Source organism: Opisthocomus hoazin, chromosome 3, assembly GCF_030867145.1.
Source record: "Opisthocomus hoazin isolate bOpiHoa1 chromosome 3, bOpiHoa1.hap1, whole genome shotgun sequence".
Lineage (NCBI taxonomy): Eukaryota > Metazoa > Chordata > Aves > Opisthocomiformes > Opisthocomidae > Opisthocomus > Opisthocomus hoazin.
In genome coordinates, this window is record NC_134416.1 from 57,112,972 (window position 1) to 57,139,934 (window position 26,963).

General features: G+C 39.8%; 1 protein-coding gene across 2 annotated transcripts in view; it reads right to left on the minus strand.

Moving 5' to 3' along the window:
• The window catches only part of MYOM1 (myomesin 1), a 73,875-nt gene that overhangs the window by 22,014 nt on the left and 24,898 nt on the right, over positions 1 to 26,963 (minus strand). Inside the window, exons 7-22 of one of the 2 annotated variants that reach the window (XM_075416398.1) lie at positions 26,790 to 26,878; positions 26,595 to 26,657; positions 24,836 to 25,000; positions 24,092 to 24,253; positions 20,599 to 20,740; positions 18,194 to 18,393; positions 16,508 to 16,564; positions 16,005 to 16,129; positions 14,209 to 14,392; positions 13,008 to 13,182; positions 10,320 to 10,441; positions 9,062 to 9,388; positions 7,289 to 7,485; positions 6,387 to 6,513; positions 5,486 to 5,670; positions 4,317 to 4,431 (exon numbers count right to left, since the gene is read on the minus strand). In XM_075416398.1, coding sequence (XP_075272513.1) covers positions 4,317 to 4,431; positions 5,486 to 5,670; positions 6,387 to 6,513; positions 7,289 to 7,485; positions 9,062 to 9,388; positions 10,320 to 10,441; positions 13,008 to 13,182; positions 14,209 to 14,392; positions 16,005 to 16,129; positions 16,508 to 16,564; positions 18,194 to 18,393; positions 20,599 to 20,740; positions 24,092 to 24,253; positions 24,836 to 25,000; positions 26,595 to 26,657; positions 26,790 to 26,878 — 2,435 coding nt within the window. The remainder of the gene's footprint in view (positions 1 to 4,316; positions 4,432 to 5,485; positions 5,671 to 6,386; positions 6,514 to 7,288; positions 7,486 to 9,061; positions 9,389 to 10,319; positions 10,442 to 13,007; positions 13,183 to 14,208; positions 14,393 to 16,004; positions 16,130 to 16,507; positions 16,565 to 18,193; positions 18,394 to 20,598; positions 20,741 to 24,091; positions 24,254 to 24,835; positions 25,001 to 26,594; positions 26,658 to 26,789; positions 26,879 to 26,963) is intronic. The other variant, XM_075416397.1, reaches the window with a different exon arrangement.

Consider the following 26,963-nt stretch of genomic DNA (forward strand, 5'->3'; position numbering starts at 1 on the left):
ATCAGGCTTTACGAGTGCAACTGAGGCATATTTTCAGCGACTCTGGCTTCACTCCGGGAGGTTGGTTTAATTGCTGCGCTTGGCATCTGGCCCTGCCGCTGTCTGCAGTGTTAATCCTGGGCCCACAAAAGGGAGTGAATATTTGCAATTAGCTGCTTAAGTCGCCCACCCTGTTTTGCGAGTACCTACAGTCCTTGAGCAGGGTAAGGTAACCCAGTTTGTCATTTAAAAGGCCCTGGGGGTGAATCCCAGATCAGAAACCTGAAAGGACCCCTATCTTGCCCTCTCCCACCCCGGTGAAGCTGAGGAAATTTCATCTGGGATTCAGGTAGCTCGTCAAGCTCGTCGTCTGTGGCATTAACTTTCATTTCAGCAACTTGTCTGAGAATGTCAGGGCAAGTGTGTGCACTGAGAGGTGCTGGAGAACATCCAGCACCTTTTCCAAACAGCTCTGAGCTGGGTCTCACATCTGAATAGGGCACTCACATTATATTACTTAGCCCAAGACAATTCTGGGCTGCTCGGAATGCTAATGACACACTTTGTCCATGAAGTATTGTACCTTACAGAAAAAAGCCTTATTGCTGACATTGAGATAAAATTCTTTATTTTCAGCATAATTCTTAATGAGCCTCAAGCGTACAAGGAGATTTCTGTGTTTCGTCATCCTGGTACTATACACGTCCTTTCCAGTACTGTGAGTAGCTCCTGTAATGACAATTTGTGTACACGCAACTTTCTTAGTCTTTATAATTTGCCATAACCATTTAACAAAAGATGAGATTAATATTCCCATTTTGGTACTGTTATTTACCGGCCCTCACAGTAATGAAGCACGTTAATTACCAATATATAATAAATGAAGTCTAAGGTCTACGAATATTTTACTAGGCAGCAGCATATTTGCAAATTTTTTTATAATTTTATTTATTATATGCAAATTCATCTTCTAACATTTCATAAGAGTTTAGTTTCCTGTAGATCATTAGCACATGAATCTTCTGATGGCTGTTTATGTGATGTGAAAAGAATTACAGCCAGAAGGTTAATCTGAAGGACAGAATCTTTTATATTTCTTTTAAAGTATTGTCATTATGATAACAATGCATAGCATTTATTTCCAGAAGTGATGATGGCGTTTATCTGTAATATTTATGGATTTAAAAAAAAAAATCTTTTAAAATTACTGACCAGAGGTCTCCACCTATCCTACAAAGTGGAACCAAAGAGGCTGCCATAGTAGCAGCAGTATTAATTTCTCTCCTCCAGATAGCTTGGGGGTTTCAACATATCATCCAGAGCTTCTCTTAAAGTCATCATAAGAAATAAAATACTTAGATGTCATATCAAATCCCCATTTATCTGAGTGTTTTATTGCATTGAAAGGAAAGGGATAACATGAAGGTAAAGCAGACAGCTTCAAAACACTAGTGATAATGGCATCATTTTGAACACAGCTAGTCAGAAAAGTTGAATGGGACAGGGTTTCGTTAATTTATGAGGTTCAAGCCTTTCTCAAGTGACTGATGTAGGATCAGAATCTAATTTTGCTTTGCACCAAGATGCACAAGGACTAAGGGCAGCAATGGGGAAGTGTTGCAGTCTGCTCTTGGATTTCCCCTGCTTCCTGTGAGATGCCCACACACTGAAGTGCTTTTGTCTGAAGACAACGTTACAGCTCAAAAGTAGCCTGGATAGGTGTTTTCAAACAAGAGAAGGTGGATGCCAAGTATCATATAATTATATTTATACATTTCACTGGATAATAGGCAACTGGAACCATTTGTATTAAAGCAAATATTTTCATTCAGGAAGTTATTTACTGACATTGTTTGATTAGAAAGCTCAGTCGTCTGGCAATTTTACGCATTTGCCAAAAGCAACATTCCAGCAGGAATTGTCTAGAGAGACATGACAATGTTTTGTCTCTGTCCAAGATGGTAATAAAAGCAGCATTCACTGGACAACACCAAAAGACTTGTGGTAATTTTTAAAAAATGGTACAATTGTTCTTGAGATCTGTGTGGTTTGAGTGAGAAAGGTGGAAGCCTGCCCAAGAGACTGCACACTGAAATATATTTTTTAATAAGCCTTTTGTCCTTTCTTAACACTTTTAAGAAGCTTAGTTTGGTGGATGCCATATCTGCCAATCTCAGCTCAAAATATGGGTCAACCAGATTTGGCCAAGTAAGTATTTTCAGCTTCCTTGAGATCTCACTGGGCCAAACACTGACTTTCCTGTGATCCCTCAGACATCACACCACCTATGAACCCAAGTCTCACTTGCAAAAAGGCCGTGATCCTGAGATGTACCTTCTTCTCTAATGGTGAGGTCTGTAAACCAAATGTTCTGCTCAAGGTCATATTGCCAGGTGGGCAAGCGCCTCATTTGAATGAACACTGAAAATGCTGTACAAATTATTTTTTTGTCATGATGATCATCTTCACAAGAATTTAAGTTTGGGTGGGTTTTTTTTATTTTTAATTACATGACCAATCCTTTATTTAGTACACTTGAAGATTGTTATCATAACAAGTTTTTATCAAAAATTTTACAGATAGATAATTAACCCTCAAGGAAAATGGATTAGTAAAGCCAAAAGTTTAGTACTACTACTGGTTTGATTCTCTTTTTAGAAGTGGTTGCTGTATCTAAGCTGTTTTCAAGAATAAGTTGCAAAGTCTTGCCTTACTCCACTTCCAGGTGATGGATTTAGTGCTAGTGCTTCAGCGGCTTGTAGATCTGAAGTTATGGCTACTATATTTTGGAAAGATCCTGTCCCAAGCCCTTCTTACTGACACACCCTTTTTTGTCCTCATATCCCAATCTTCCATCTTCTCGATGTACCATCTACTCCTTCCCGTCCCTTTTCCCCATCCCAGCCTCACTCGCAGTCGCCCCAGTCTCCCCACTCTGACTTTTCCAGTTCTTTTACACACCCAGCTTCAGACCTCCTTTTTCAGACCTTCTTGACTTACAGCCTCACTGAGAGCTAACTCGAGGCTTCTTAGGATTTTTTCTGCCCTGGTCATAAGGACCAGGCATTTATGGGAGCTGGGCCAGTTCTGCTGCAGGAATAGGAGATGTAAAAATGGACCTGGGAGTCAGAAACAGGGAAAATATCCCGGGGAAATGCTCCTGAGGCAGCCGGGGTGGGAATGGGAACTGATGATTGTCGGTGATGTCTGCTCAGCACCTCACAGTCAATACTATCCCGGATAAACCCCGCCAATTTCTCCAGGCAGGAGCAGAGATCAGCCTGATTGTGCAGGCAGGGTAGGCGGCTGTTTGCCCAGGCAGCCACCTCCTTCGCCTGTGCCCCTACACTGCTGCCCGTGCTGCCCCAGGCCCCCACGCTGCCCTGCCTGCCCGCTCCTGCCTGCGTTCCGGCTCTTGTAGGGCGCTTAGAAACCTTTCCAGGTGGGATCAGATAGGAGAGTCTGCAGTTGGAGGAAGGGAACTTGCCAGAGGAAAAGGGAATGTATGGTGGATCCAGGCTGGTTTGTACCCTGGTACCCTGTTACGTCATACTGACTTTATACTAGATTCGGTCAAAATATCTGGGAGTTTGTTTTTCTACCTTGTAGGACCCTTCGCTTCTGAAACAGTCTGTAGATGAGTAAGTCACAAGCCCTTGCTTGTGTTTTCTGTTAGGGACTTAGTGACAAAAAAGGTGTTGACTCCGATCAAAGTCGCCTATGTTACCTGTATAGCTAAATAAAACTCAGGGGTTTTATGATGTTCCAGGTATGGAGATTCTGCCTCTGCACTAGTTGCCATGTTTCTTGCTGGCATTATGGACACACTAGAGCCAGCCTTCAAGGATGACCCCAGCAAACACACTTGAATTCCTGCTGAAGGTGATCTCCAAACTGACTTCAGTACATTTTTAAAGCCAAAGGAAAAAAGTTATTTCTTTTACTCTCTCCTCAGGTACATTACAAAAGTTAAAGAAAGGACAGAGATAGAACATGAACAACTGGTTTACTACAGGAAGGCCAAATTCCACATCTGGAGAATGTTTTGGTTGAGCTGATCTTAGTAGGTCCTCTGCTTATGCATTTATGTATAGATATATGCAAATCTTACAACTTTATTGTATTTTTATATTCCTGAACCTGCAGTTACGGTAAGAAAATCTAGTCTGACCTTAAAATAAAAAAAGAAAGTAAGATATGACCCTCAACTCATCTCCTGCTTGGTAAAAAAGTTTGACTCGAGAGGTGTCAGACTGTTCACATGCAGCCTGTATGTAAACACATCGCACAGGAACCTGTTTAAATATGATGAAAAAGGGGAAGTATTTCTAACAAACCTGGTCGTGTTTCAGCTACAACAGGATCCGTGACTTCTGATGGTTTCCCAACACCAGCCTGGTTTGTGGCCCGCACGCGAAACACATAGCTCACACCTTCTTTTAGGCCACCTATCTGGAGGAAGAAAATGCACATACGTGCAAGATGTGATTTAAACACTGATTTTAATTTTACACTTCTTACAATTCCAGTCTGGATGCTTGACAATTATATTTCCTTTCTTTTTGTTTTGCTTCTTTTCCAGCTGACAAATATTTCTTCCTCATGTGTTTTTTTTTCAATTCCAGAGTGACATTACTAATGTTTGACTTGCTCCTTCCTTGTACGCACAGATAACATTTAGATAGTGTCATTACTGTCATTGATTGCTTTGTGAAAGGAGCATTGTTATTGGAACAGGATGTTTTTAACTCATGTACATTGACCTCTGAAACAGCATAGTCTGAAACAGCAGGTAAATTCTGTCTTTTAAAAACGAAATTATCAGGGTAATAAGTGCCGGCCACACCTATTTAGAAACAAGAGGGCATTTAATTGTACAGACTTAATTGCAGTGACTTGAAGAATCATACTGACATCATAACACCTGCAAATAGTCCTTGAAAACATATATGAAAGGATCAGACTTAAAAGTGAGTTGTCTTTCAAATATTCTGAAAAGCATACAAATGGCAAACCTACCTAAGATGTATCTTTAGAACAGAGATACAGCTGGTCCCTTATTTAGAAATAAATTATTTATTTAGTCCCTTATTTACTTCTAAATAAGTACAAAAAGCTTGAGTTTAACTTGCATGAAATGGGAGGAGAGGGTACTTTGTATTAGAAAGAATCACCTGCCACATTATCACATCTATTTTTGTGCCATCTGTGTGATACTTATTTTGTTCTTTGAGCCAGAAAATGCTAGGGTTGCCCTCTGCATTCTAAGAATAGTATTTGCTTTTAGCAGTGCTTTCTTTTATTTTTAGGCTTGTCATGCTATGTTGCCTTCTGAATTACTGTCTTGTCTGACTATACAGGCATTACACGTGTGTATCCTTAGCACAACATAAACTACTATGTATTTCATTAAGCGGAACCATGATCAGCTCAGGATGATGCTATTGAAGGCTGACTTCCTCAAGATTATACTGTTATACCAGTATTTGAATCTTAAGCTATTTACCTTCAAGAATTTCTTTTGAAGTGGCTTCTCATTGACACTTCTCCAACGTTCCTCCTTTGCTTCAGTTTCTTTCATATCAACATAATAGCCAGCTATGGGACTACGACCAGTATAAACTGGTTCCTTCCACAGTAAAACCAAAGAGTCCTTCCTAACTTCAGTGCATGTGACATCATGGGGTGGCCCTGAAAGATGAGAGTAAAAGTTTGAGTTGTGGTATCAAAATAAATCCCAAAAAGGCTAATACACAAGACCAAAACTAGACACCATGTTGTTACATTCAGAGCTGACATAACACGTGCAATATAAATACAACCTATGCCTATTAAAAAGACTAGCCCAAAACCCAATCCAAATTGTTGAGATTTGGTATCTTGATCAAATATTCATGAACAAACAAAAACGACAAATAATCTCCAAATTCAGGGAAATAAGTTAATTATTAAGCCAATGTGCTGCTTCAAAGACTGCTCTAAAGTCCACTGAAGCCAACGGAGGTTGTTCTCATTCATTTCAACAAGTATTAAAAGGCCAGCAATCTGGCCTGGAATTGATACATTTAGACAAGGGTTACAGGAACTCATTCTTCTCTGCCTTGTACCTTAGACCGGTATTTATGTCTACCATTTAAACTAGGAAGCAAAGTGGCAGACACAGTACAGGAACCAAGCAGGAAACATAAAGAAAATACAAGCTGCTTGTAAAATGCTACTGATTAAAAAGGGATTGTTTAATGCATCATTGTAAATATACTAAATCAAAGTGATGGGGATTCAAGCCTGGGTATGAACTTCCGTGCCGGTTGACTCCCCTGGAAACTGAAGGCATTGAGAACTTAGATAATGGGTCACCGAGCACCCCTGGTCTGTGAGTAACCTACAGCTCCCACTCAGGATCCTACCAGGTACAGCAATGGTCCATTCTTCACATTTGAAGGGTTGGCTGGGCAGGGAGGGTGTCCCAACCCCAGCCAGGTTAGCAGCAGCCACCTGGAACTGGTACACCATGTTTTCCTTCAGGTTTTGAATCTGCAGAATCAGTAAGATGGAACTTATCAACTTTGGGTTAAGGCTTTAGAAGAAAGTCACAATGACAATTATTGAATGCATGAGCATGCTTTTAAATGGCTGAAGACATGAAAGCATAATTGCCATCATACATAAGGCAATAAATATCTTGGCTTTTCCTCTAATCAGTGGTGGAGCATACATGAGTTGTCTTAGCATGCTCAAATTGTAAACCCCTTTTCCTATTGATAGACACTTTAGTAGTCATGGAAGGAGCAGGGTATTGCTCAACAATCATACTAATCTGTCTCGTGATACAGAGAAAGTTCACTTAAGGCAAGAGTTGTCCTCACAGTGGGATGAAACTCAGTCCTGGCATCGCTTTTCATTTGTAAAGTAGCTCAGCAAGGTTGTAGCTAGCACTATCTCTAAACTGGGTCGAGAGCTGCTCACAAAACATAGCTGGCACAGAGCTGGTTCCAGCACCAGCAAGCACTGGGGTAGGTCCACCAAGCCGCATAGGAATGCCATTTGTTGTGAAGGCCTGACTTACAAAAATTCAGGCTGTGACTAGGGCAGTGCATTCACAGATGACAGTTGGTGCCAGACTAACAGGTAAGTGTACAAATAATTTTGCAGAGAAATTTACCAGAGCTAAATAAGTTTATCATCATGGATATAGAACCCTCTGAACAGCAGTCCATACACTGAATCATAATTCATCCCAATCTGTCTTTGAGATCTGCTTTGGAAATTTTGTCAGCACCTACAGCAATAACAGATGTTAACCTCTTACCCTGTATGCCCTCTCGCTGATGGCCTTAATGTTGGCCTCCATCCATTTCCCAGGAACTCCGTCAACCACTTCACGATAGTTCACGTAGTAGCCGGTAATTTCAGTTCCACCAGTGACTTTCGGTTGCTTCCATCCTAATACCATCGAGTCACGAACACTCTCAAGTACCATGATGTCATAAGGTGGAGATGGAGCAGCTGTTTCAATGTGAACCATACATGAGTAGGAAGTAATATTTCAATAGTCAGACTGGCACTCAATTAACGTATTCAGGTGGCTCCCATCCTGCATTTCCTATTTATGACAACATTTATGTGGTCAAAGGAAGCTTCTGGAGTTGGAATAGGAAATGCAGGATAAAAGCTTCAATAAGCCAGATGAAAAAGTCCAAACTGCATAGGAATTAATTTTCAGGATCATTTGTTTTTTGAGAAGCAAGCTGATACGTAGTGAAAGACTGTGTTGCAATTGCAGCTCTGATGTAAGTGATCAGGACTCACTCTAAAACCGTGAAAAATAAGGAACCAAAACTAACATCACAGGAAAAGTAAAAAAAATTGTAGATGCAATGATTTGTTTTCTTTTGCTGAAAGCAAACTCTTTTTCACACATACAGTATTCATTGTAGTTCCTTTTTTTAATTGGATCCACATTCTTCCCTTCCCAGAATGCAGTTTATCTGTTCATTCTTTTGTTTCTTTTTCTTTTAAATTTACACACTGTGCAAATTTTATCATTGCACCCATCACATGATCTTACCTTAATGGAAGGAAGCATTATCATAAGCACTGTAGACTGACCAGCAATGGAACATGTCTGTTACTGGAACTTGTGTTAAAAAACTTGCTGCATAATCCTCTATTTTTAATTTTCTTTTAACAATACAGAAGTCATTAACTTCATCCCAACCAATTTTCTTCTAACGCCTTTTCTATATCTAGTGGGGAAATGCTTGCCCACACCCAATATTTCATGTACCAGTGAAGAGCTCTACTTGTGACCCTGAAGTCCTACTTTTGATGGAAATCCTACATCGTATACATTTCCTTTTTTCTTTCATGTTTTATCTCAGTGTCAGCCAGCCCCAGGTGCCTCTAGTTTATTTTCTGTTCAGTGCTTTGCACAAGCCTTTTGAAGTCTCACTTCAGAGGGCTGGGGAGGAATTCAGTTCACTGGCCAGGTACCAGGACTTAAATGAAATTCAGGCCCCACATTTCTCAGGCATGATGTGTACTTTGGTTCTGGCAAGATAAAACATGATTTTCTGCATGTGCCTTCAACTTGATAGGTTTTCCTCATTACCTATTGCTGTCAGTCAGACATACAACACAACATTCTTGTCTCAGAGGATAAACTGTAGCTTAGGCATAAATCCACAAAGGATCTTCATATATCCTAACACAACACAGATTTTCATGCTTACCATTATAATCAGATTTTGTTTCCTTCACATGTACGTAACTCAGAGACTAGGAAACAAGACTTATAAGAAATTACTGAAGTGATTTAGGAATAATACGGTATCTTGGATTCATTAACATGTAGTCAAACAAGCTATTAAATTAGTAAATGGATTATATGTTTTGCTTTCAGTAGCCATTAAGTTTGTAAAGGGGTCTCCAATACCATTACGTGCATAAAGATCTTAACAGAGAGTTGAGCACGTAATTAACGTCTCTGATGGAAGATGCATCACTGGGGAGCACATTTATTTATGGCATGGCCGAGTCTATGGATGTACCAAAGCGGTGAAATCTATTTATTAACTCTCACCTATATCTTTCTTCTTTGTCACCTTTTCCAGTGTCAAAAGATCCCCGGGTCGAGACTTACTTGCCTGCTTAGCAGCAACTTTTTGTGGTGTAGATGTGGTAGCGTCCTTAACCATTTCTCTTGTGTTACTGTCTCCTGTACTCCCCAGTTTGTCAGAGCTACTGGGTAGTGTGTCTCTATTAAATTTAGCATTGCATTTTAGCAAAGCATCTGTGTCAAAGATAGGCTGGGAGGACTCATGCATGCCTTCCCAGCTGGCAGTGCGGTCTGTTAGTCCACCAGCTTTACCACTCAGTTCAGGACACACACCGTGAAGCAATCCTCCCCCTATAATTGCCAGAAAACAGCAAAGACATTTTGAATTACAATACATTCTTTTTTCTTCATTTAGTCAACAGAATGAAGAAATGCATACTGTGAACAATACAGCCAAAGTATGACAAATCACAGGTTTTAGGCACAAAATGTTAAGCTTGGATTCACAAAAATTTGAAATGCATAGAATACCTCTCAACCTGCTCACAACTAATGCTTTTTTAATAATGTCTACTTTTCAGAGCAGAAGTAATATGGGAAGTTAATATTAATCTTCATTTGCTACAATTCTTTTAGTATGAGATCTTCCAAGTCATACTTCTGATCCTTACAAAATGATCTCACAAAATTGCCATAGGCAACATCTCTCTGCTCTAAGGTTGTGAGGTATGCAGGCTTGACACAAACGAGAGTGAGGATGTTGCAGACATACAATTTATTCTAGCCCAATGATCTCATTAATCTTTATGGATTAGTTCAGGCAGTGGCAAAGAGAAGTAATTCATCGGCAAAGGAAGAACACACAGGGTTATAGAAGGTTTACAAAAAACGCATTGCACTGATTACTAGGTTTAAGTATGGAAACAAATTTCTTAGGAAATTACTATATAGGATGGTGTGTGTTAGAGGTGATAAATACCACATTACGCAATCAGAATGATATTCCATTTTCCAAGATACCTATGAAGTGAACTTGGCAGTGCTCTTTCACAGTGCTTCACAAGAAACACCTGAAGAAGACTGGATGGTGAAGGTGAACAGTCTACGAGAGTCAGTGACTGTGAAACTATGGCTATGAGACCATAGAATCTATGGACAAATTATTATTTGTGGACAGGATTGTAAAACAAAACAATTAGTTACAAATAGTTGCTGAAAACATCTTTACTTAATTAAAAAAATCCATATTTACCACTGAAAAGAGCAACGGAAAATAGCTTACCAATGGCTGCTTGGACTTCTATAGGCTCCGAGTCCTGTGAAAATTCACTGAGTCCCGCTGCATTAACAGCTCTGACTCTGAAAATGTACTTCTCACCATTTACAAGCCCATGGCAAATGAATCTACAACAAACCAGTAAAGGAGTACTTAGAAAGTATTATGAAGTAAATAAAAATCTTAAGGGGGAAAAGAAAGCATTTCTTCCATAAAATTTATTCTGATTTCTGAAATCTGAGGATAAACCATGACCCCAGTCACTTAAACGAAGCTCAGAGAATGCAGATTGTATCTAAACACCTCGCTCACACAATGAAGATAATGTCTAAAACCATGTCTCTTTAGATGCACCGTTTACCAACACTCTTTCCTTCTTAAGACTAAGTTTTTGTGTTACCAGAGGGTCTACCTTACTTCCGCTAGTATATAAAATCCATACTTCCTAACAGAAACAATGCAGAAATCTGCAGAGATAAGGTCTATATTTGCTTGTGGGATATCTTCATGACATAAGTAGAAGACACCGGTAGCACAACTTCCCATCATAAATGAAAAATTGCTGTGTTCAAAAAAATTACAGGGCATTGTACAAGAGCTAAAAAGTGTCCCATTTTTTATTTCACTTTCTTGCTTGTGTGTATGACACAATAACCTAAGTTAGACAAACTTTTTTATTAGAATAGTTTTTCTACAGGATTGCCTAATGGTCACATAAAAAAATCCTCATAAATTTTTTCTGGTGTCCATCCTGAAAGCAAAACATTTCCCAATACAGGAATAATTTATTTTGGAGAAATAGTTTTTTCAAAATGTAAATATTTTCTTTTAAAAAAGATTTATTTTCAATAATCATTTTAAGTGTACTTTATTTCATGTTACTATTATTTAGTTCTACTTCATACGTCATGTCTCGCACTACCAACTGTGACGTTACGCAATGACGTACAAAGCGAATATAATGTGGGAAACAAAATGTTTTTCAAAACCAAAATTTTATTTTGAGGAAAGAGATAAAACTCGAATCAAAATTTTCAGAGCATAATTTGCCCTACCCATTCTACCAGACATTTCAAAATCATTTGCTTTCACTAGGATGCGCGCAGAAAATAAATTTCAAAAGGTTAAAATATACTGCATAACGCACGCTATAAACTACAGCTAATGCTTTTGAGATTGACACAACCAGATAAACCAAGAGTTAACAGACAGCCTGTGTCTGACTGCATCATATATTATATCACATTAACTAAAAATGCAGTGATAGGAACCTAAGCCCTGTAGTTACATCAAAATACATAGTAACTCAGAACAATAATTTTATTTCTGTGGTGAATAAAGACCAGGTTTCATATTGTAGAATAAGCAAACAGCATGAAACTTCACCAACACTTGATGTAACCACAATATAAATCATAGAAGTATATGTGAAAGTATATAATATTGGCACATACAGCTGTTGCAATAAAAATGCACAAAAGAATACTTAAAGGAAATTGTTGTGCTTGTGTTCAAGCAAGTGGGGTTTTAGGTACTTTTGATATACTAAGCATTTACAATGCCTTTCTAAACAATAAAGTTGGTCCAAGAGTATTTAGCAGAGCCTTACTTACTGTAATAAGGGTTCACAGAATCACAGAATCACAGAATGGTAGGGGTTGGAAGGGACCTCTGTGGGTCACCTAGTCCAACCCCCCTGCCGAAGCAGGGTCACCTACAGCAGGCTGCACAGGACCTTGTCCAGGCGGGTCTTGAATATCTCCAGAGAAGGAGACTCCACAACCTCCCTGGGCAGCCTGTTCCAGTGCTCCGTCACCCTCAGAGGGAAGAAGTTCTTCCTCATGTTCAGACGGAACTTCCTGTGCCTCAGTTTGTGCCCATTGCCCCTTGTCCTGTCGCTGGGCACCACTGAAAAGAGTCTGGTTGTCATGGATAGCAATTACAAATAAGCATAATCAGTCATAACAAGCATGGACTGCTTCTGGATTGACATCAATCCATTTGAGATCATGTTCTGCAATTATCCCTTTAGACTCTGAAGATTACATCCTTATTCAAACAAAACCAAATCTGATTTAGCTTGCAAAGTTTTAAATCTTGATTGTTTTTTCTGACTAGAGATTGAGCTTCCTGTTGGTAAGGAATGTGAGCTTGTAACCTATATTTAAGAGTCTGTATTCATATCTTGATAATTGCAAGTGAAAGAGCAGTTAGAAAGTAATATTGTTAGCATGATATACTCCACATTTCCTCCTGACATTCTAGATATACAGTCCAGAAATGTTTACAGCAGTGTTCTAAAACAAAGGACTTTGCTTCCAAACATTATGCAGTTTAGTTTTCCACATTTGTAACTTCAGTCATTCCTCTCTGTACTGTTTTTCATCACACTAATAGGTTGTACAGTAGCTAAAACTAGCAAGCTGCTTCTCTTTTCTTCACTAGCAATATCTACGTTTCCTCCTCTTTGACTAATTTTTTCTAATATAAATCTGATTATAAATTCCTTTTGGGCAAGAACTGCATTTTTAAATAAGTTTTTGTAACTTCTGATGAACTTAACCTTCAAGAGTGATTCCAGCCTGCTGGCCACCTCAGAGTGATTGACTCTACTACTGCTAACGGCTGGAAAGCACATATACCCAGTAAATCAAAAACTGGTGACCGTAATTTCCATTCTTTAAAATCCATTACCTTGTGCCTTTCACTGGATTGTTGTTGCATGGTTCCCAACGACCAGATCCAACTACACTTGATTCAATGTAGTACCCAACCAGCTCCTTGGCATCTGGGGGTTCTGTCCAAGTGACAACAACTGAGGTGTCTGTATTCCTAGTTGGCATAACACGGCCAGGAGCTTTGGGAATATCTGTGAGAGAGAAACATAAATAAGCTAGTGACCAGCCAGTCAACATTTCTGAATAAAAAAAGAGTGACATTCTATTCTTGATTATATTAGCACAACTGATACAGATTTAACATCCTCACATTCCTCTGATTTCAGTCAAGTAACCTGGTGCAACAGGAAAGGATCAGTAGGTTCAAGCCTTTGGTGGTGAGGTTCCTCATGTCTCCATTGCCTATGGTTATAGGTATTTCCTTCTAATTAGATTTAGTTTATTCCCTTGCGCTGAACATCTACATTAGAGATGTAATTTGGAGCTTTCTAAAAGGCAAAACGTGTTAGATGCACACTGAAGGATTTTGTGCAGCCTACAGAAGAAGTCAGAAACAAATGCCCCTGTTAAACAGCAAAAGGCATCTAAAGTGTTTTTCAAGAAGAGCTGTTTTAGTCTTCTCCTAAAATAATGTAGTTCACGTGCATCAAACTGCTCTGAGAATCCAACCAATATGAAGTAAACAGAGACAGTCTGGGAACCGGATTCAAATCTGCATTGCTGTTTGGAAACAAATTGCTAATGTAGACATAGCTACTGAAGCTTTACTGTGGTGAACATCTTGGTTTGTCTTCCAGTGGAAACAGTCTCCGCATTTATGGAAGTATTAAATTCTTCACTTTTGTTTAATTTGGCAAACAAGGAAGGTTAAACTCTGCTGTTGTCTGGGCTTATTTTAAATAAAGAATCTAAGTAAAGCAAAACATTTTTGCGCTTCCTTGAGTTTTCATTTTCTTTCACTATTTGCAGCCTTTGAAGTTCTTGGCATCACTATTTGAAGCTTAATTCCCTTGATTTGCATCTGTCATTTGACTGTACATTAAAGGTTCAACAGTCCAAAGCAAAATTATTTCAGCTAGCCAAAGGGAATAAATCATGAACTACTCTTCGTACATGAATTATTTACTGGGCAGCTATCTGTCTTCAGACAAAACAATTACATCATAAACTGAAAAGATACCATGCAGGTAATTCAGTACACATGACCACAAACTTACCGAGTTTGTCACCCACCACAGTGGCTTCAGTTGCTTCTGAAGGCTCACCAATTCCAGCTGAATTGCAACAGCGAACTCGGAAGCAGTAGGATTTGCCTTCAGCCAAATCAAAAACTGCAAAGCGAGGAGACTTCACAGGAATCTCAGTGTTCACCCTTTGCCAGTCCTCTGTGCCAGCAACGCACTGCAGTCAAACCCAGAAACTGCATTTGGAACGAAAGTGTCTGAAAGCTCAGTGTCTAACTCAACAAAACTTTCTACCTGGACCACAAAATGCATGTCTGCTGTGGAGAACAGGGAGTCACATTCCTTTTTTGGGTCTTTCCACAGAATGAGCATATTTCAAAGCTTATGAATCTGCCAGGTGTCCACCTAGTCCAGCAAACATACGTGAAAGCTTACTGGTTTTAATATATCAAAGCTAACTCCTCTCCACGGCAAGGAAGTCATGTTATTAACAACTACATCCAGTTCTGGACCACTTTCAAAATAAGTTCTGCAGACATTCAACATAGAATCACAGAATCATAGAATCATGGAATGGTTTGTGTTGGAAGGGACCTTACAGATCATCCAGTTCCAACCCCCCTGCCATGGGCAGGGACACCTTCCACTCGACCAGGTTGCTCAAAGCCCCATCCAACCTGGCCTTGGACACTGCCAGGGAAGTGTTGAACATGTTTGAAAGAATGAAACTTCAATATTACCACATTGCTTCTAGATGCGTTAATTAATATTTTATATTAATTCCAGAATTAATCACGATCTGACCTTCATTTTTCAGAAAAAAAATAACGTGGAATTAATCTGTGAATTGTTTTTATTTCTGGGGCTAGAAGCTCTATGTATCATGATCACTTATACTGTTAATATTAGTGATTAGTTTTTACCTGTGATTTACATTAAGGATAATTTCAAGTAATGGGTCTTGGTCTCTGAGAGATTTCAAATTTTCAGGAAGGCATTCCCTGACTATGTGACATTAGTGCTCAGCAATCAGCATGCAACAGTGTATTGAAAAGCTTTCTTACATGGAAATTCAAAATTCATGTATTCATCCTCTCTAAGTCTGTTGCTAAGTGAAACTCATTTATTTATACCAGATTTCAGAGATGAAAAACACATAATAGGAAGATATTTATGTCTCCCATGGTGACACCTCTAGACTGGCAGGGAAAAGCATTGATAAAGAAGTTTGTGAGCGATGAGATACAAGCAAAACAGGTGATGGCGTGAAGAATTTTCTAGGCTAGCAGCCATGCAAAAAACATCTCAGAAAAGCAGGACACTGAAATTAAAACATTCTGTTCTAGAAAAGAAGTTTTGCCATCTTTGTTGAGTTAGTGAAGCGAATGGAAAGTTAATGTAGAGGATAAACATGAAAAGGCAGCTAGAGGAGAAAGTGCTGATGCCAAGAAACTCTTGCAGAATGCCTCCATCCAAAATGTTAACAATCTGTCCCACCAGACAAGCTTCATTTATCCAAATTTCATTTTATATGTATATATATATTTATATATTTTAAAAAAATATATAATATATATAAAAACTATATATAAAAACTATATATAAAAACTTTGCTCTGTGCTTTCTCATTATAGAGGGAGTTTGTCAGCCTGCCTACTCCAGGGTATGTCAGTGACATGGTTCATAGAAGTACATTACAGTGTGTGACACATCCTGCATTTGCTTTCCTATTTCCCATCTTTCTTTTCTTCCTAGTTTATCTTAATCTACAGTAACTGCTATCTTGATGAAGTATACCACAACATGGTTAAGATTTTGTTCAATTTCACCTTTTCCACAAAGTACATGATACCCTCATGGCCCCGCTGTCCAGGAGGCTTCCAGCTAAGAACAACATAGTTCTTAGTGGCTTCAGTAACTTGGAGGTCTGTAGGTGGACCAGGAACAACACCCTCTGAAGAACAGGGGAGAAGAATAGGAAAGAAAATTGGGATTTAAATCCTTCATATTTGCATCAGAATAAGTGTTGTAATTAAAGTATAGACAAGTATTGATATACCTTGGCACCTAACATTTTTTAAAATGTAGAGTTACAAGTCTTCTAAATATTGGTTTTAAATGTCCTTCTTTTAACTCTAAGCATGCTTATTTGTTAGGCCCTGAATAACGAAACCTCACCTCAACAACCACGTTGGGAGTTATTCAGGGTCGCGTGACTCTCAGAACAATGAACTTTGGGTGTGTGCCAAAGTCCACTGAACTCATTGGGAGTTTTTCTAATTACTCAGCCAGCTTCACATTAGACTTTTGTGGGCAAAAGGGCTGCGTTTACCTGCAGGTTCTTCCTCAGTGACAATAATCTGTCCAGTCCAGGGAGCAGAAGGGTGACCTGAAAGAGATGTCAGAGGTATTACAGACATGGGACACTTCAGGGACTTTTACAATAACAAGAAAACCAGCTCTTTCATGGTTCAAAACTAACAATGGCAAGATTCACGTGAGCTCCATTTTTGGTCACTGCTGTGACTGTTGCTCAGGTAGCAAGCTAGTTACCCAAGCTAGTTGCAGGCTGACTGGCTTGAACATTGAAAGCAGCTCAGCAATCAATACAGCTAGAAAATTTAGCCCACTGAAACATCTATTTCTTCCCAAAATGTCACTGAAGTCACCTAGGTGACAAGCAGAGGTATTTGGCTCACTCAGCTCATCGTTTTCAAAGAATTAACATCAACTTTATTTTCTGTACTCTATTCCTTTGGTTTAACAGCTCACTCATTCATGGAACAGCCAAATTCCTGCAGGCTGATCTTTGTCTCTTTTCAACCACTTTCCCTCGCATTACCAGCTTTCAAATCATGGGTCGCAATCACAAACAGAAATGGCTCAGCCTGACTCAACATATGATACAGTTTGCGTGGCTCTCTCAGTGCCTCTACATTATGATCTTATTGCAGTTACGTGTTCGGCTATTAACCAGGCCAATGCACTTTTCAGAGATAAATTTTGCTAATGCTGTTCTCCACCTCCATGTGCTTCACCTATGTTGGCTGATCTGTTTTGGAAACGTGAGCGGAGAGGGAGCAGGTGGGGAGAAAAGAGGATCATGAGGGAATGAGAGGAGGAGATCTAACAGGAATAGGCCACCAAGATGACACTTCATCTCCTGAGACAGCTTCCATACTTGCCATTGAGAAGAGGCCTACCCCAGACTTTGAGTTTCACACGTCTGTCTGAACACAGTGTTTCCTGGCAGTGGCAAACCTCCTTCCTCTGGCCTTTTGTTTCTATTTTGAATGGGAACCTTGATCATCTGACTGCAGTCTGTAGCTTGCAGCATTATCTACAGTAAGACATCCAAGCTGGGACTGTGAGAGCCCTGTAGCTTTGCATACAAAAGCCCTTCACATTGGACCATTTTAAATAGTAAAACTTCAGAAGCAAGTAGAAATAATTGGATTTTAGGCATATGATTTTGGCGTATGAGTAGAGAGTTGGATTTGGAAGGAAAATGTCTGGGACATTGCCAGGCCACAGGACAAATATCCGTGACTTGTAAAATGTTATCATTAAGGCAGAGAGCTTAGGATTGATTGCCTGTTGAGCTACCCTGGTATAGTGCTGATGCTACTGCAAGACTTTGATTGTCACATGAGCACAGAATCAGCCACCCTTGCCTGTGCCACAGAGAGAGACAATTCACAGGATCTGTTCAGCTTTTTTGTTGGCTGAACAAAAGCAAGTCTCTTCAGGCAATTAGCTTTCCTGTGCCTTTTCCTCCCTTCCTGCAAGTTCAAAGCATAGCACCACAGCCAGCCAAAGCCATTTGAGCAGACAGAGCACTGTGTGCAAAGAGCACTGAGATGATTTCTTCTTGGCAAAGCTCTCTCCAAAGAATATTTTGTTTTTGCATTGCTCCCTCTAGTGGGATTTCGAAGACTTATGAGTAGATAGTCATACTTTTTTTTATGAGTTGTGACTTCTTGTACCTCTCAGGCAACCTGCAAAAAGCACATCTTACTTCTAAGCCTGGCTCTGTCAGCAGGATCCAGAGCAGCTACAGGCTCTGACACCCGGGACGGTAGGCTAATGCCAGCTTTGTTCACCGCTCGGACTCGGAAAATATAGGAACGGCCTTCAATCAGACCAGTGACAGGAAAACGAGCAAACTTCACGGGAGTCTCGTTGCACTGAGTCCAGTGGCTGGTGCCAACCTCACACCTGAAAAATACAAACAGCAAGACAATTTCTGGGAAGGGAAAAATGCAGACTCGGTGCACCCACCCCCCTTTACAGCTCCACCATTTGTTCACGTTCATTGGGTGGTCCACACCGATTTCCTCAGCAGCGTTATGTACTGGTGACCTCAGAGCAGCTGCCCCAAGGGGTCAGGGCTGAAGTACCGTCTGGGCATGCAGTAAATCCCTCACAGCTGCACCCCATCTTTCCTGAACTGAGGAAGGGACACCAGCAGAGCTCACCTCACTGTTTAAACCCTCCCAAGTGTGCTCCAGGTTGCTTAGGGAGCATCTGCTTTAGCATACTTGAAGGGACATGAAATACATGTCTCTCTTGCAGTTGCCAGAAGGCAACTAGTTCAGCTTTCGTGCACGGTGCTCCACTGTACAACCTGCAAAATGATGGGCTTTATGGGATGTGGAGACCTCCGCTGTGAGTTCCGTGACCAGCCCAGCACACAGAGAGCTGTGACCGGGGTTCACGTCAGGCACCGAGCCGGACCCTGCCTCAGACACTGCCGAGGCTGCCCAGGGAGCCTGCGGTGCGGTGGCCGCAGCCACTGCTGTGACGAGACCCGTCCGTGACAAGTGCTGGTCCCACTGCTGCGAAGCCTCGCGCCTGGCAGGAGGCTGTTTTCTGGCAGAAGGGAGAGATAACCAGCAGCAGGGAGGGACCACGGCGACTTCAGCTCAGGGAGACAGGAGGAATCTGCAGGAACAGCATCCCAGTATCCAGCAAGACGATCAACAGGAACATGAACTAACAGTTTGGGAAAGACTTTTTATTGCTGCTGAGATATCTGCTGAACTGAATGTTACAGTGCCCGCTCAGATTTCCTGGTAGATGCAAGCATCCCTTTTCTGGGAATTGTTACCGTCTCCACCGTCCGGGTGGTTTTGTGGTTCTGGTTTCTGCTTGGGGTGAAGGATGCCTGAGCTTCGCCCATAGCGTTAGCACAGGACAGTCCTGCTGCCTCAAGTGACCGGCTCACTCTGTGAGGCACTTAGGGGCTACCCTGGCTGAATATTTGGGTGCCTGAATGCCTTTAGTGGGATCGAATACTGGAGAGCAGTAACACAGCTTTGAATTTAGAAGCAAATGTAGAATAAAGGAACTGAACACAAGAGAAAAAGCAAAATGCCATTTGTCTTACAGTTAGCATTAGCATCCCTCCATAGCCTAGTTTTAAAATGAGATATTATTTTTCAGGGTCTAGTCCGGTCTTTTGTTTTGAATTTTTCAACTAATGTTAAAGAGCTGTGGCTTAGACCTAGCACTATGTAGTTACAGCAGCAACTGGCACTCCTAAGTTATCACACCAGTTAAATTACATTTGAATTGAATGTACTGATGTTAGATTTGTTTCACTAAGCAATGCCCTCTTTTTACACATATATACTTTATGTATATACAATGGTATAATATCGAGTCTTTTTTAATATATATATTTTTATATATGTATAAAGTATTTGGCAGTTTTTTACATGCATCTGAATAAGCCCACAGGAACTCCAGATTATTGATGATGTATTCTGTTACTGAAATTCAAAAATATATTACCAGCTCTGAAAACTTCATTGCACGTCTCAAAATGGTGACTGAATTTCTTAAATCCCAAGGTTCTGGAGCCCTGCCACTGTGTGACACATTCAGTTTTCATATTTTTAAAAATTATTTCCAATTCTTCTCGTTGCAGAGAAAAACACACAAGCATGATCTGCATGTAGTTTGTGAATTTAAGAGTTTGGAAAACAATGGCATGTAAAAGAAATCCAACTCCCTTTGAGATAATATTTTGCTTTCTGGTACGTGGTAACTATTTGGAAAAAGGCAGGAGAACACTGTTACAGAAGGAGCCACAGCTGCCTGATGAAGGAGCCAATCTTGTAAGCTACCAAACTGCAAAGCCCCGAGGCCTCTCAAGCCTTATGGGAAGCAGCGAGGGCTGAGCTATGCAGTGACTCGCAGAATCCTTTGTAGGTAGTTAAATGAAGCCGGACGTAACTACTTCCATGAAAGTCAGATCAGGCCCAGCCAATCTAAAATAAAAAAAGTAATTTTCTTCTGGCCAGTATCAAGGATGAAAATAACAATGACCAGTTTATCTCATGCTTTTCAATGTGCTTTTAGGCTTTTGAGTTAGAATGAGCAGCAATACAAATTCTCCAGTCCATCGTTCTTACTGACCTGTCAATGAAATAGCCGAGGATGGGGTTTCCTCCATCGACAGCGGGCTGCTTCCAGGAGACAATAACATAATCTTTGTTGGCATCTAAGCACTGCACATCCAGTGGTGCACCAGGAGCTCCAGGGATTTCAGCATCAGCATCTGTGAGGATGGAGATATACATTTCCAAATGTGAATCACAGCTCTTTCACAGTTATCAATCTTTAAGGGCCGAACTCTGTTCCTATTGAGCCAAAAAAAGAAGTTCCATTACTGGCTTCAAAAAGTATTTGTTTTTATATTGCCAGTGTTTTTCTAGGTTTTGGTTTTCTCTTTGCCACATTTACAAATGCTTAATATGTTACAGCATCCTGTATATGTAATTCACCTAGGTATTTTAAATAAAACTAGTAATATGCATTCTGGTTAGGTAGCTGCTAGAGACATACCTGAACTAAAAACTTGGCAGACTATATATTTAGCTGCTGTTCTACTTAGGAGAAGAGGCTGATATCTTGCCTTACAGCCAGGCAATAGCTCAATCAAAAGTATTCACCCATTAGGTGTACAACACTGAATTAAATACCTTAACTCCACACACAGTCCTTCATTGTTTCTTTTTGGTTGGCTCTGGACTGCGAAGGTATCAAAAACTTTTGAAGTTTAATTATACTACACGTGCATTATCATTGTGGAATGTAACCTTCATAAAAATGAGTATATTGTTGCTTTCAAGTGTTAATCATGAATCTGCGACTGCTGGTGTCGAAAGGCCTTGACTCCAGCATCGGCTTCTGGACACATCTTATCTAATGCCTTAAAAAACAGAGCACAGGCTGGGCACTGGGGAATTTTACTGTTTACACCGTCAGAGCCTGATTTGTGAGATGGCGTAATTTTCATGTAGAGAAAAATAACCTTTGCAGGAAGATTGTATGAAAGACTTTCAAAGAAGAGAGGTTGCTTCTCTGCAGAATAGCATAAAATTGTACAGCTACATGTAGAATTTTTCAAACCCGCTACTTCAAAAGAAGACCTGACTTAGACAAGAAAGATGTGTATACTTGAAGAAAAATACATTTTGCTAATAAATATTATTCATACATTCCATCTAAACCCCAGACTTCTTAAAAAGTTCAATGTTTCAAGGCACAAGGATTTTTTATTACAATGTACAGTAAACCCTATTTTTTATGCTTTCGGTTTTCAGAAAAAAAAGCCTTGTAAGTGTATTTAACATGCTTTGTTAAGTAAAACTGTAGTCTTCAGAAAAAAAAACACCCACAATTTATGATGTGTCTTCTCTTATAGGCAGAGTAGCATCACATGGAACTTTTGAAGCTGCGCCAAAGTTACCGAGTCCAGGTTCTAATTACAGCTAACTCGATGCCTTTTTAAAAGTGGTAACGTACAGAGTAAGCAATCCAGTTAACATAATGAGATAATAAACATGTTAAGAGTGATAACAATATGTCTTCAGTGATCTCTGTACAGAAGTTTTTAATTGCCCATATTTACCACTTGACTAACATGAGACACCACAGTTTCTTTCCAAGACAGACTGGGAAATAGGTGAGATAACTGACGCTACTGATCAGCCTCAGGGAGGCTAGGATTTTATCCCTGACGGCTTGCTGACAAATGCTGACCTGTAGCCATGGCAGAAGAGCCACACGTGCTCTCGAAGCCCCTCTAAAGACATAATGTTACGAGCCTGATTAGTGCACTGCTCACTTCCATTGATACACAGGGATTTCTACACATGGCACAGAAAGACAGCTGCTTGTGCTTAAATGCCACAGCTAGCCATTTATAGCACTTTTGCCTACAATTTAGGAGGAGCAGTGAGGAATATACAAGCCAGCTGAGACTGTGGGGACCACTTAAGTAGGAATGTGAATATAATTTATCTAATCAGAATTTGGCAAACACTGATTGGCTAGTAAGATGCTCTGGTGAAAGGGGTGGTGGGTTCACAGTCAGGTCATACCTGCATTGCTAGAAGGTGTAACAGGAACAAGGGTGATCATTTGTTTGTATGACAGCCCAATTCAAAACAAAGCAAGGAAGACAAGCCCTATTGCTAGTAGGATACTTGTTTCAGTAGACTCTTTCTTCAGGTGATGAAAACAACTGCTTCAGTCATATTTTCTGAGCAAGCTGTTATCTCATGCAGCTCTGCTGGACTTGGCAACACAGTGTCATTCTGGGCATAGCCTCAGTGCCAAGAATTTCTAGAGCCTTTTGAATTAGCATTTCATGCTTCAGCTGCTTTCAGCAGCTGAGACAGATATAGAATCAGCAAGCAACCTGATAGCCATGGCTCCTTTTAAAGAAATATTCCTCTAACAGAAATTCAAGGAGGTTTTTCATGGTACAAGCAAACAACACCCAGAGAAATTACATTTTCATTCTATGCTTTGCTGCTTTACTTTAGAAAATCACAGAGAGGTTGAGATTGGCAGACAACTTCAGAGATCACCTAGTCTAACCCCCGGCTCAAAGCAAGGCCAGCTAGAGCTGGTTGCCCAGGACTGTGTCAAATCAGGTTTTGGAAATCTCCAAGGATGGAGACGCTCCACAACCTGTCCAGGTAACCTGTTCCAGTGTTCAACCACTTTTGCATAAAAAAGTGTTTTCTTATGTTTAAATGAAATTTCCTATATTTTAGTTTGTGTCCATTGCCTCTTGTCCTGGCACTGGGCACCACTGAAAAGAGTCTGGCTCTGTTGTCTTTACTCCACTTGATCAGGTATTTATACATGTGGATAAACTCCCCCTAAGCCCTCTCTTCTCCAGTCTGAACAGCTCCACCACTTTCAACCTTTCCTCATATGAGAGATGCTCCAAGCCCTTAATCACCTTCACAGCCCTTTGCTGGACTCACTTTAGCGAGTCCATGTCTCTCTTGTACTGGGGAGCCCAGGACTGGACCCAGCACTCCAGACAAGTCTCACTAGTGCTGAGTGGAGGGGAAGGATCACCTCCTCAACCCGCTGGAAATAAGGTTATTCTTCCCCAGGTGTAGACCTTTGTGTTTCTCTTCTACTGTATATTTTCCTGCATTGTGCGTTAGAGAGAACCCCTCAAATGGCACATAAAATCTTGATAAAAACAGTGCAGTTTAGCAGCAGTGAGATGGTTACAAAAATAAATTTTTAAGTTATTCTATAGATTTTTTCTCTTTACGACTTGTGTTCAGTGATCTTCACAGGCTGAAATTGAGAAAGAGTAGTGAAGTTACATTCAATACCCTAAATTTCCTCCTTAGAATCCCAGTGTGGTTTAGAAGTCTTCTAGCTTGAGCTATGCATTCAGTTTTTCCAAAGATAACAACTGGAAGCTATATTGCTAGAATCTATTAATAGAAAATAATTATTCTCTTTTTATTGCTAGAATCTATTAATAGAAAATAGTTATTCTCTTTTTATTGGACCTAAAATGGGTGAGACTGATTTTGCCAACATTTTCCTCATTTCTTTCGTGAGTTTTGTTCACAAGACAATATCCTACCTCGAACAAAGACATAACTACTGTACTCTTCATAGTAGTCTCCCATCACCACTCGTAGAGTGTAAAGACCTTCATCTTCCTTGTTTGCATGAGTCAGTGTTAATGAAGCTCGCTCACCGCTCCAGTGCATCTGGACCCATTTGGATGGTGTAATAAGAACACCTAGAAATCAGAGAATTTCATGATGAGAACTAGTTGGATCTACTGAGGAACAGGTTCTGAATATGGGGAATAGATAGGATGGAAATGCATAAGAGTCCATTCTTACGCAACTTTCAGTCTTCGAAGACAATCATAAATTACAGCTAATTCTGCTTTCATGCCAATTTTGTCTTCGTTTTCAAAGTATAACTTAAGAGAGCAACATCTTTTTTATCAGCTGTTGCACAATACATTTGTGCAACTACTTAAGAAATGTCTCAGCAATAAATAAATAGTGAATGCTATGTGGGCTACACAGATGGGCCACACAGATGTTGGAGCCGACCAAAATATTTCTAATTTAAATTATTTTTTAAGACAGGAAAAATCCCTAGAAGGCATTTTCACAGTGCTTTGTCTATTTTCTAACTGTGGTTCCATTTCAAAATGCTAAATTTTGAAACACTTCTAACTGAAAAAGAGAAAATATTATTGTTTAGAAATCTGAGAAAGTGATGACCAAATCATGATGTTCACATATGCCAAAATAAGTAAAGATTTACATGAAAGAAGTTTGTATTTCTTCTTGTCAAATATTCTCACCGTTTCTGTACCATTCGATGTCTGGTTTGAAGCGTTTGATATCAGGACTGATGACAACTGTGCAGCCCAGACTCATTGTCTCACCTTCTCTCCCAAAAGCTACATCAAACTTGTCAACAAATCTGATTTCAAACCTGGAAGCATAGCCATAAGGGGTAACACCAACTGTATAGAGGAAAAAAAAATAATCTGGCTGTTTACTTTGTCTTTCATTTTGTGACAAGAGTAGTAAGCAAAAGTACCCAATGATTATGAATACAGGCTCAGGTAAAGTTTAAAATATAAAGCGAAACAATATACATTCAGCGATCATATTCAGAGGTAATTGCAATGTCAAATAATCCAAGCCCTTACTATCACAGAGAATCAACTATTTCTTTATTCATACAACTCTAATTCTTACAGCTAGTTCATTTTATGAGGGAGAGGTTCCTGCAGAATTTCATTCCAGAATTTCCAAAATTTCAGAGCCAGCATTTTATCATTTTATCATTTTATCATAAGGTTTGTTTTATAGCTTAAACATACTTCTGTTTATGATTAATGATTTGTTCAGGTCAAGCTCTTTAGCTTATATGGCTCTCTTCTTTCCCTGTTTTAACTCTTCGCTCCATCTCAGGGCAGTCGTGTCCACTCAACCTTCATTTTTATAAGCCTTTGGGGGTGGCTCTTAACATAAAATGAGCTCTCCATTCCCCCAGGCATTCAACTAGCCTGTTTCTGTACTTGCTCCTGAATTTGCCATCTCTGGTATTGTGTGCCCTGAGTTATGGAGTATTCCAGACAGAATATCCAAAGTTCCTTACACTTGTGCTGCATGTACATGGCACAATGGCTTCTACATTTCTTTTGAAAACAGCTCAGCTGATAAAACCTAAGGTCATATTTTCCTTTTCTACAACGGCTCTACACTGGTAGCTCACAGTCCTCTTGCGATCAATGAATATATGCTGGTCGTCATCTTCCTTTCCCATTACAAAGTGATAAATCCCAGATTGTATTGGAAACTTATGGCTTTGCATTTTGTAATGTGGTGCATAATCTTGTTTCTATAATTTCAGAGCTTTTTTATATAAAAGACATCTAATATGCCTTTGCAGTGTATCCCTGATTCTATTTGTGCTGCTACAATCAGAGAAATGTCTATAACTCTCATCTGTCAAGCCTTCCATGCACAGGAGCCCTAGGGCAAGTCACACGCATTGCATATGTGGGTGGATTGTCTTTAACATTTCTCATCATGGAAATATCTATGCAATACTGTAAATCACTTCAAAATGTGAGGGTCTCGGGTAAAACCAACTACAATTTTTACCTCAATATATCCAAAATATTCAAACTGGATTCTGGCTATTTGATCTTGTCTATGCATTTTCGCCAATGCATGGAACTGCATGGCAGCAGACAAGAACAATTAAGTCAACTACTCTGCTTATGAACATGCACCCCTAGCTTTTTTCCAGACCATGTTTTACATATTGCAAGAGATGAAATGCCTCTCTCTGACAGATTATATTCCGCAACCAAGGGCAATATTAAAAAGATGTTTCTTATATAAGCAAATAACCGTAGACCCAGAAGGCAATGCCATTTTCCCCTATGGGTGAGACTGACACCATCTGAAATTGTAGAGCTCAGTAACTTTGTAAATCGGACCTGCTTCCTTTTTAAATAATGTTACAAAATATTCTGCTTAGTCATTCGTCATGATGTCACAACTGTAAATAGATGTGTCAAACAAACACATAGTGCCACTTACGGCCCGAAGGCATGGAAACAGTTCCAGCATGCAAAAGACTTGCATCAATTTCTCCTTTGTACCCTAGACAGAAAAAGAGCAACTCCAGTCACTATCACCAAGAAGTAAAGGCTCTGAGCAACAAAAATGAAATTGATAATGTGCATCTTAAAAAAAAAAAAAAAATTAAAAAAATGAAATATTTTGCAAACCTACTCTTTACCACAAGGGAAGCATAAGCCGAAATTTCTCCTTTAACATTCATAGCAGAGGCTCGATATTGAGCAATGTCGTCAAAATCACATCTAAAATGATAGAAATGATTAGGCATGGCACCTGTTTACTCCTTGACATACCCTCTCCTGTGTTTTGGATCAAAAAAACCCCTCA